Source organism: Vanessa tameamea, chromosome 9 (genome assembly GCF_037043105.1).
Source record: "Vanessa tameamea isolate UH-Manoa-2023 chromosome 9, ilVanTame1 primary haplotype, whole genome shotgun sequence".
NCBI lineage: Eukaryota > Metazoa > Arthropoda > Insecta > Lepidoptera > Nymphalidae > Vanessa > Vanessa tameamea.
In genome coordinates, this window is record NC_087317.1 from 7,126,713 (window position 1) to 7,138,546 (window position 11,834).

Here is an 11,834-nt window from a genome sequence, read left to right on the forward strand (position 1 = left end):
TACAAAATGCCGACTATAAACTAAAATATTGAAGGTTTTATAAAGATAATGTACACTATCAATTTTCATGTGTTCATTTTATCTGCAAAAAGTATTGAAACTTATGATTAGCACAAAACACTTAATTCATAAATAAAACCAAAATGTCAAAAATATATTTTAATATTTCAAAAGGAATGTACAATTATTTTAATTATTCGGTTGAAATTATGTTATGTATATTATACATTAATTATAATTTCAAGTAAAAGTTATGTAAGTTATTAGTGTATGTTATGCTTAGATTAATGGATAACGTTTTATTCAAGTGTTTTTAACTATAATTATTTTATATTTAGCATTAAAATGTATATTTTTACATTTTCTTAAATTGAAAACTGGCAATATAAAATAACAGGAAGTGTGTAATCATAAATGATACATTTATTAAATAAAATCTCATTAAGACATAATTATCTCCTAAATTTTCAATTATATTACAACAAATTTTTTTTAAAGAATAATTCAATAAAAAAAGTAATATATTTGAGATTATAGAAAGTTATAATGAAATAGTTACTTATGACTACATATTTGGCAAATTGCCATGAACTTCCGGTGTAAGATAAAGACACACGCGGATCTATCGAGAAAAGAACGCGAATAATTATAAAAATATCTAGAAAGAAAAGACTTATTTATTAATTTTACATTGCCTCCTTTTTAAAAATGTCCAATAACGGTGCTTCGGACTCTTGGGAAAGTCAAGCTGATGTTAATGGTGAACAAGGTGCAAAAGATGATGTGTCTACAAAATTTTCCACGTTGAATGTAAATGCCGTGGAATTCGTGCCTTCTTTTTGTAAGCCTTCCCAAGATAATGACAATAGCGATACACCTAATTCGCCACAAAAATCTGAAAGTAGATCTACAAATTCCACTGAAAGTCCTGTCTTAAACGGTAAGTCACGTCTTGTCAATGTAACTTACTTTACTTACTATTATATCTATTATTCTCTTGAATATAACTTAGAACACTCTTTAATTTAAATTTCAATACATATCAAACTTAAAAAAACCTTTATAATCTGCTTAGCGGTATCTAAGCGTATTTGCGGTCTTATTTTTTTTTTCTGAATCCAGTTCTAACGGGTTACGTCGGGACACGCGGCATGACTTTACTAATTCTGGGTTAACTTTCTCTTTAAATAGTTACTATCACTGTGAAAAAGTATTGGATCGATTGTTATTTTGGATTTTGATGTGTAATGGATCTTTCTTTCACTATTAAAGGTATTTTTCCGACAATATGTATACGTTTCACTTAAATGTTAATACATACGTTTTGTGTTTAGTTTTAGTGTTAAATTTTTTCATTTCAATTCTTAAAACAATATCCACTACATAATAATACTAAATGCTGTGTATTTTGTAGCATTTTACTCCTTGGTTTTTAATAAATTTTGACGCCAATGCGTTAAAGGATGTGGTGATGGAGCCGAAAGTGGTGACGGTAGAGCGGCATCCGCATCACCCCGTGTTGAAGAACCACCTCCCGTACCGCCAGCCGTCGCTCCTGCAGATGCTTCTACCGACGATCCTGCAGATGATCAAGCCGGTACTCAAGCCCTTGCTGCTGCCGACATCGCGCCTCTGCCCGTCCCACCTGACGTATCTCCTACGGCTGACAGCTGGGAAGCTGAAGCTGATGATCCACTACTCACACCTGAAGATAATAATGACGAAGAAGAATCAGAGCAACAGGTCAGGGGCTAATTTTATTAGTGTATATACTAGGTATGTAAGTGATCAAACCATCTGATGGTAATTGCTCCCAGCTAATGATTGCTTTTAAAAAGCCTTAACCATATTGTAATGTATGTAGGCACCAAAATCATATTTAGATGTTTTCGAAGAACAAAATTTCACTATTTTAAATGAATAGAATTATTAAATAAAGTTTTAATATAGAATTATAAAATTATTAATCAATATTATTTAATTATAAATCTATCAGAATTAATAGATTTGTGTACGATACTTTTGTTCCCTTTACTTCAGTAATATAAGCCTATTTTATTCATCTTTATTATTTATTTGGGTGAAACAAACATGTATATTTAAATTATAATTAGGAGGATGAAGAAACTGCAAAGAAAATTCCAAAAAAGAAGCCCATTCGAGTTGAGGATACGCGTAGCAAGAAAGAACATGTCAATGTAGTATTTATTGGACATGTAGGTCAGTATATATTTTTCATAATATTCTAAACAAATTGTTAAAATTGCTTTTCTAAAACATAATAAATATACTTACAATTTAAAGATGCTGGAAAATCAACTATTGGTGGTCAAATAATGTCATTAACGGGCATGGTGGATAAAAGAACATTGGACAAATATGAAAGAGAAGCAAGAGAGAAATCAAGAGAGTCATGGTATTTATCCTGGGCTCTTGATACTAATCAAGAAGGTATTCTATTTTATTATAATTAGCCTACTGCAACAAATTGTCATTGCATTCCATAACAGTTTATTAATTTCAATGGTAATAATTGCCATTATTACCAAAACATATAATAATTATAATTATTAATAATTTCTAAATATTATAACTAACACTGATCCTTTATGTATTTAACTCATTAATCAACCCAGCTAGTATGCACAACATAGTTTGATTGAGAAAAAAGAAAGGTAAAATTACTTTCTGGAAAAAGAATATAACTCCATCCAATTATTTTTACATAATATTTTGCTACTTTATCTATACTAAGACAACATTGTATCTCTCAGTTTTACAAATTTTAGAGCAACTTTCAGCAATTATGCTAAAACAGGATTTTCGCATATACCAGGCAAAAACTAGCCAGCTAGCTTGACAATCTGATTTTTAAAAGATTTATTAATTACCTAAAATTTTCTGTAACATACAGAATATTATTTAAAATAAGTATTCCTACATATGGCAGACTATAAAAATACAATAAAATAAAAGAGTAAACAAAATTCAATGCCAGTAAAACAGTCAAGTCACCAGAGATATTCATAAAGTTTAAATAATAAACATAATAATTATATTATTTTAGCTTAATCTATTAATAAATTTGGATTTAAATGTCATGTTAATTGGTAATGAGTCTCATAAATGTATTTCATAGGCAGGATTTGTACAAAAAGTAGAAGAATACAAAGAGTGGAAGTTTTAAAAATTTGATTTTCAAAGAAAGGCTTTAATGAATGCTACTATTTTGGATACTGGGGAGATTTGTGTTTTGTAGGAGTTTAAACTGTTAATAATAATGAGTAGGCATATTAACACAGAATTAACTTTTAAACATGTATTATAATTCAGGAGATTGTCAGCACATAAGTGGTATATTAAATGTATCTGAAAACAAACAGACTAGAGCACCACCTCATGGTGGTACTTCTTTTCTTACTGTCGACTAATCAAAGTGAGAATCCTCAACTATGAACTTTTTTTAGGAAATAAATTAATATTTGCCAATATATTTTGTTACCCTTTACAAATACATATATAAACACAAATAAATACTGGTAATAAGTACCTTATTTATGCATATGTTAAGAATTATTTTAATGCAATATTTTATTTTTTGTAGAACGAGACAAAGGAAAGACTGTAGAAGTTGGTAGAGCATATTTTGAGACTGAAAAAAAGCATTTTACAATTCTCGATGCGCCTGGACACAAGAGTTTTGTGCCCAATATGATTGGAGGTGCGGCGCAGGCTGATCTTGCTGTGCTGGTATGATCTTTCAATATGTTATTGTTAATTTGACTTTTATATATTAATTTAATTTGCCAAAATATCAATTTCTCATTAAGTTTACTTTACAACAACTCGTGAATTGGCTTAATTAAAAATTTAAACATTATTTGATGTTATCATCCATGCAACAGATGGGTTCAAATTAAGTGGTGTTATCATGGCAAAAAAAATATCAACCACCTATATGCTGTGCCTTTTTGTTTTACATTTATTGGTCAAGCAAATACATATTCAATTTGTACTTTGAATTTTTTTAGCAATAACGTCATTATTACCTGCTCTTATTTTAGTTTCAACAATTATAATTAATAAAACAATAAGAAGGATTACAAGTATCAAATTTTTATAAAGTACTATCAATCATCTAATGTTTGCAAATGTATTATCAATCATAAATGTCATCTTCGAAAGTCCTTATTAAAAACAGACAAGGCCACCACATGTTTACAACATTTTATTGTAAATACATAACATTAACAATTATTAAAAGAACTTTTCAAAAAATAATTTCGAATCAATGGTAATTATTTTATTCATATTTTTCAGGTAATATCTGCGAGAAAAGGTGAATTTGAAACTGGATTCGATCGAGGGGGACAAACACGAGAGCATGCTATGTTGGCTAAGACTGCCGGTGTTAAACATTTAGTTGCCCTTGTTAATAAAATGGATGATCCAACTGTTAACTGGGATGAAAAAAGGTTACTTTATTGAACCACTTTTACCAAAATATACACATATCAGAATTTGCCAATATTATTTATTTATATTATTAATTTGCTAAGTTAATGTCTTCCAAGGGATCTTTGTCAAATAAGCTTTGTTTGTAGTAATATAAATTCTTTGTTATAAAATTGTTTTGTAAAACATCCTTAAAACTACAACATTCTCATTAGAAGAAGTAGACTATAGAGATTGTTTGCTGTAGGTTTTCTCACACTTCAGAATTAACTCAGCAACTCATTAGCATGTCTATATATCATGTTTTTTTTTCTAATACATATAGCATACCAATATTAATATAAATGAGTTATACCTGCAAGTATAATTGTGCAGACCATCGCCGTTTAGTTTTCACAATTTTGCCAATAACCTTGAGTTTATAAAAATTTATATTTTGTGGTGTTAAAAGTATGCTAATTTTTGACACATGACAAAACCTTTGAGTGGAAGTTTTATTAATTTTAAATTCAAGTCAACAGTTAATCCAATTCTTTATAGAATTAACATTTATTTGAAAAATGGGTAATACCTACAACTTTTAAATTTTTTCAGATACAATGAATGTCGAGACAAAATCCTGCCATATCTTAAAAAACTTGGTTTCAATCCAGCTAAGGATTTGTCATTCCTACCCGTGTCTGGCCAAACAGGTCAAGGATTGTTGGAGAAAGTGAGCTCTAAAAATTGCTATTCATAAATTTATTATTTTAAGTAATAAAATTGTTTTTGCTATAATTTATTAATGGTTTATGATGTATGTTAATCATAATATTATTAAAGGTATCAGAAGAAATCTGTACATGGTACCAGGGACCATCATTTATTCAACTTATTGATGATTTACCATCTCTTAATCGCAAGATGGATGGGCCATTTATTATGCCTGTTGTTGACAAATACAAGGATATGGGTACAGTGCTCATGGGCAAAGTTGAAGCTGGAACCACTCGCAAAGGCAGTACCTTGTTCCTTATGCCTAATAGGGTATGTTTTTATAGTAACAATATTACAGTTTACAATCAAAGATTAAATTTATATGGGGACTTATTATTACAAAATATCACTTTGTTTAACCTTAGGTTCAAGTAACAGTTGATCAGTTATGGTCGGATGATATTGAAGTAACTTCTATTGGTCCTGGTGAAAATGTAAAAGTGAAACTCAAAGGCATTGAAGAAGAAGATGTTTCCCCTGGCTTTGTTCTTTGTGATATCACAGAACCTATCACTACTGGGAAAGTAAGTTCATTAATTTATATATTTTGTTTTGTGTTCTTTTAAATCAAATACTTAAATGTAAAAAATAAGGCACAATGCTCATAATTATGAGTTAAGTAATAATTATCTTTTATATAGATTACTTAATAAATCCCTACAAATGGGTTATTTTTATCAAATTTAATTTTAACTTCGGAAATAACATAACTTAAGCAAAATATACCCATAGTCTATTCCAAATCTATAAACTTTAGATTTAGGTATTCAAAGCATTTTGCTAATAGTGCAGCTATTTTGTACAGTACTGAAAGTTCTTGATTAATATATCCTTATTTTTAATACAACACTATTAGACTTAATTACTTATATCCACTTTATTACTTGCAAAGTTCCAAAAACATCTTCGTCTATATTTAAAGCGCAATATTATCGCTTATCCCTAGTGAATGTCATAGATTGTTTAAGCTCTCAACCACTGATATTGATTCAATGTCAAAGGTTGTTTATTTGCCTATTGTCCTCTTGTGGATGGAATAAGCTATAGATTTGTAATTTTTAAAGAACTTTCAAAATTATTAAAATGCCAGTTTTGGAATACTAAATTATATTTTACTAATGAAAAGTTTTTATAAAAGTTGAATAATTTAATCATACTTAATTCAATTTCATCTGTTTACTGAACAACTTTTTAGAACTAAATTGTATTAATTTACTGTACAATTGTAGTTTGAAGGGGCCAGTGTATTTACAAGAAGCACAACATCTTATTGTATATTATAATCTAAAACAAGAGTAAAGTAACTTAAATATTATATTAACAATATTACATTCGAATGTAGTAAAACGTGACCTTTCATTAAGTTTAAGGACTTATTCATAAAAAAAATGTTGTATATATTTTAATAATCGTGGTGTATTATGTAACATTTTATTAACTGATATTGTTTTATTATTAAAGGTTTTTGATGCCCAAGTAGTCATTTTGGAGCACAAATCTATAATTTGTGCAGGATACTCTGCTGTTATGCACATACATTGTGCAGCTGAAGAAGTAACTGTTAAGGTATTTATTAGTATATTATTAGTCTCGATGCATATTCGCTAAAATATTCAGTTATAAAAAGTGGCATCGGAGACGCGCGATGTGAAACATTGAAGTAGATAGTTATTTATAGAAAAAAATACGATTTCTTTAGTTTAATAAAAAATAAGGCATAAAATAAATACTCAATTTTAATTTTTGTTTTTTTTTATTGAGTATTTATTTTACTCCTAATAACACTTATGGAGTGTTACTATTGTATTACTATATAGAAGCAACGAATTATTTAATATATTATAATCATATCTCCTAATACATTTTACGATGATGACATATTATTTCCTTGCAGGCACTTATCTGCTTGGTAGACAAGAAGACTGGAGAAAAATCTAAAACACGGCCGCGATTCGTGAAGCAGGACCAAGTGGCTATCATGAGGATAGATTGCGCGGGAATCATTTGCTTAGAACCATTTAAGAAATTTGCTCAAATGGGCAGATTCACATTAAGAGATGAAAGTAAGTTGCTCATTTTATAACTTTGAGTAATGAATCTAAATGTAAAATCATATTTATATTCATAAAACAAAGCGTTTCTTTCTTTGTTGTCATTCTTTTGCCTTTTTACTATTTGTTTGGTATCAAAAATAAGAAATTGGCAGATTTTTGAACATAGCCAGACACAAACTCTGTAGAATGCGTTTCCCGATGAGTTGGTTCTCGGCTTGCAGGCCGCGAAGTGCTGGTAGTATTGATCAATCCTTAACAAAAAAGCACTTGGCCCACGGGTTAAGATAGAATGAACCAAAACCATATGATACATTTTGCCACAATTCTCGTGATTTAAAATTAATGGTTGTGTTTTGTTTCAGATAAAACTATCGCAATCGGTAAAGTCCTAAAAGTGATTGAGTAAATACGGCACTACGATTCGTAATTTAGTTAGGATAGGCCTTTCTAAAACCTGTATCATCAGAGAATGCATGTATTATGTAATTCTGACTTGTGGGATCTATGTGAGAGCTAGAATGTATTGCTTTATCATCGGTGTTTTGAATTATAGAAAAGCTAGTCCTTGCGGAACATTATTTACTGTTTCACAGCCACTGCCATTGAGCAAAAAAAAACCATTTGTATGGCATAACAATCGCAATAATGATGTTAAATGCTCTTTATTTTAATTTGAAATGTTAATGAAACACATGGGAACTTTCGCTAGCAACGTTGAATAGATTTCACTTAACATTTTGTGAGTCTAGGACCTAGGTAGTGCCTAAACAATTTTTTAGTTCAGAGCTCAAAATTGTTCTTATATAATTATATACACAATAAATATTGTGATTGGTTACAGTTAATTTTGTGTAAACTTTGTAATTAGTTATGTTTCAATTAACGGAGAAACAATATTTAATATTATTTATGTTTAATTTTATGTCTATTTTTAATTTAAATTCTTTAAAATATGTATATTTTAATACGACTGATGATTATTTTAAAACAAGGCCCTACAACAAATTGAGCGTTGCTATCGCTAAGACAAAATTTAGTACAATTTTTAATTAATTTGGTTTATATTTATTGTCTAAACTAGTGATGGACGACGTCGTATAATTCAATTATTTTTTTATATTGTGGCGAACGGTTTCACAACGTCCGTGTTTATTTTGGATAACACATAACTGAAAATTAATTATCTTTCTGATAAAAGTGCAGTCAATAATTTATATGATTAAATTTTTTTAATTAAGTTCATTTTTAAATATGGAATAATATGATATACAAATAGTGAAACATTTAGTTGTCGTTAATATAAATCGACTACTAAATGATAGTCACATTGATTGGCAATCGTGCATCACTAGTATTTATGTATTCTATGTGCTCATATTTAATGTCCCAACCACATTCAAAAAGTTATTCTCATTCTGAAATGTTATTTATCAATAATTTAAATTTGCTTTGATAGTAAATCCGAGCCATAATTTTCATTTCAAATATGGGTTTAACACCATCATAGTAAATAATATCTTGTCGATTTTAATTCAAAAACGATACATAAAATATTTATAACATCACAACACGACTTAGGATAATTAACTGCATTAACATATATATGTTGTACTTCTGTTTGATGAGCACAAGCTAGACCTAAAGACCTTTTTCTATACTAACAGTCATCCATTTTAATTTAAAAATGTAAAGATTAGTGAAAAATTTGATATATGAAATAAAATAAGCACCAAGAAGTATTTTAAATACCAGATTGTTCATATGGTGGATGAAGCTCTCATGTAATCGTCGGGGTGATCATGGCATAGTGTATTTACTTTGAATAAATCAAGTATTATGAAATAATATATTTTCTCGTTCTAACAATCTTGCTACATGAGCTGCGCTCAACTAAAACATTCTGCAATGATCATCCTGACTATCATCTCTGATACTTATATTTTCACATATTATGAATTATTAGTAATGAATATGTTACTGATACCTATTGTAAAGCTAGATTATGTTTATTTTAAATAATTTGCTATACTTTATAAATATTAATATAGCTGTTTTATTTCAGCATTTAACTGATGAAACACAGATCAAAACACGTAATATTATATATTAATGACGCTAATTATATTACTTGCAATATTTTTATAAATTTATAGTGATAGATTAAATTTTATTGCTCTGATCAATGACCAATATACGGGCCAAGGTCTAAAGAGGTGTTTCTATTGCGAAAAAACTTCTTTTTATTTCTTTTGTTTAGTTCTAACCACCACTTTATTTTGAATCACGATTAGCACTCAAAAATGCGATATTATGCCAGACATCGAGCACTGGCTGTATAAACCTAGTTATATTGTAATGTTTATTTCAAGTTTTTTGTGAGAACATGAGGTACTTAGTAAAGCGTTATAGTTCATATGTTGAAAATAAATAATCGACTCATCCAGCGTAACGTTGTGTATAAGATGGAGTATAAAATTATCTGCTTATTAATATAATCAGTTTTTTTTTACAATTGAGGCGAAAGTATATGTTACTATTAATATTTTGTGTATATCAGTGGACAGACCGTGAGACGAACGTAGTCCTCCATTCATGTTCACCTCCCACGCTATAGATTTTTTGTCGACGATGCTTTTAGTGAGGGTGAGTAGGACGCGAGGTCGGTTCGCGTGTCGTAGTGCCTTTGTTCCCGCGAGGGGGCCGCGTCCGTCTTACGTGCCTCTTAAGCCGAACGACAGCTTATCGGTTGTCTGCAAGTATATTATTTTGTTTAAAATAAAATAAAATTTTATTATAACTTTCGGTTTTTTGGTTCTTACACACAAGAAGACACTATTTTATTTTAACTGTACAAAAGAAACGAAGTTTAATCACTATATGAGAGCATAGACTACATACTTAAAAACATGACATCAAAATTTTTTACTTATGCAATATTAAAAAACATGCATGAATTCTCTTTTTTTTAACTTCATTTCAACTATATGGGTTTGCTATTGGCGGTGTATTTATTGACAAGATTGAGAAATCGTGTCACTAAATATATTTATTACTGCAACTGTCTCAACAAAATTCAACAAATTTTTGGTTTGGTTATAAACTGTAATTAAATCTCAGGTAAAATATTTTGTACTCTAACGTACGCTACATAGAACGGCCTGAACTGAGCATCTCTTCGAAAATGATTGCATCAATGATGAAAATCGACCGCAGATTTGACATGGATACCTGCGTTGATGGCGGCACTCTTCCAGTCTCTTAACTGGGATCAAACTCTATTATTTGATTTTGTCATTGGGTCAAAAACTTCGTTCTCCAGTCAGTTATATTGAGAGATAATTTAACTTATATGTGTGGATAAGATTTATAAAATAGCAATAATAAAAGTATTTGTATATTGAAGTTAGATTCCTAACGGTTCTTAACATGAAGTACAGGTCTATTATATATTATTAAAACTATTTGACTCGCACATTTTTATTAAATTATTGCCTACTAAAATATTACACTAAAAAAATGAAATCATTGTTGGGTCATTTATGGCAAATAATTAAATATATTTACATAGGAAAAACGTCGTACTGATGCGTATGTAACGACGAGACTTGATATATTATTTGTAACGTCTTATTCCACTAGTTCATTTTACACGGCAAAGTAAAATATTGTTAGTTAACTACATTATATCTGGTGAGTGGTTGTTGGTTAGGTAAGTAGCCAGAGTAGTCTATACAGATATTTACAGGTATATGATAGTATCAGTCTTGTATTAGGTAAAATGCTGTAGGTGAACTTTGTTAATATACATTTATGTATCTCATGATTTCATACAGCAATACTTCCCTTGGCGTACCTTATCGCGTAATAGCAATCATTGTCCGAAAATTGGTAATCATTCAATATTTAATTTATTGTGTTTTTCAGTTCCGTATATGGAATGTCGTGTTTATAAAAAGCGCGACAGAGACTATACCACAATGATATCACCACATCAGTCTTAATCCAGGGTGCAGGGGTGTAGGTGCAATAAAATCTAGCACCACACACGTACGGGGTCGTCTCGCTGATGACGCACAAGTCTTGAATCATCAATGAGACGCCTCAGAAGGTCTCTTAAAAATCTTTATCGGGTCGGAACATAATGGCTTGCATTGGTTGGTATGTTTAAGATGGTGCTGGTTACCAGTGACACTAAACCAATTGATGTCCCACTTTAACTGTACTAGCGAATTTTTCACGATGTTGGGCTTCCAATAAAAACAAAGCATAATTTAAGAAACAACTAAATGGTCCTAATTCCGATCTTTATTCGCCGATAATTATGTTTAATATTTAATCCATTTAAATCATCATAAAAATAGAACTAATAGAGAGAAAATTTGTCATGCGCTGAATATATGTGAAATATGGGTGGATAGGTAGTTCAGACGTTTTCCATGTAGGGTATGGTGAGAGCAATTATTTTAAGAAACTTCGCATGAGGAACAAACAGACATTTTGACAACCAAGTACATTATTTAATGTGGAGTAGATTCAATAAGTTTTTATTTAACTTATTAGGGACACGAT

General features: G+C 29.7%; 1 protein-coding gene across 1 annotated transcript; it reads left to right on the plus strand.

The window, feature by feature from the left end:
• The first annotated feature begins 576 nt into the window (after window positions 1-576).
• Window positions 577-9,308, plus strand: LOC113395034 (eukaryotic peptide chain release factor GTP-binding subunit ERF3A). The gene is made up of 12 exons (XM_026632569.2): window positions 577-940; window positions 1,463-1,743; window positions 2,115-2,220; window positions 2,305-2,451; window positions 3,605-3,750; window positions 4,321-4,475; window positions 5,050-5,167; window positions 5,278-5,481; window positions 5,577-5,735; window positions 6,673-6,777; window positions 7,106-7,274; window positions 7,628-9,308. Exons 1-12 carry the CDS (start codon window positions 709-711, stop codon window positions 7,669-7,671), a joined length of 1,866 nt encoding a protein of 621 aa, XP_026488354.2. The 5' UTR covers window positions 577-708; the 3' UTR covers window positions 7,672-9,308.
• The last annotated feature ends 2,526 nt before the right edge of the window (window positions 9,309-11,834 follow it).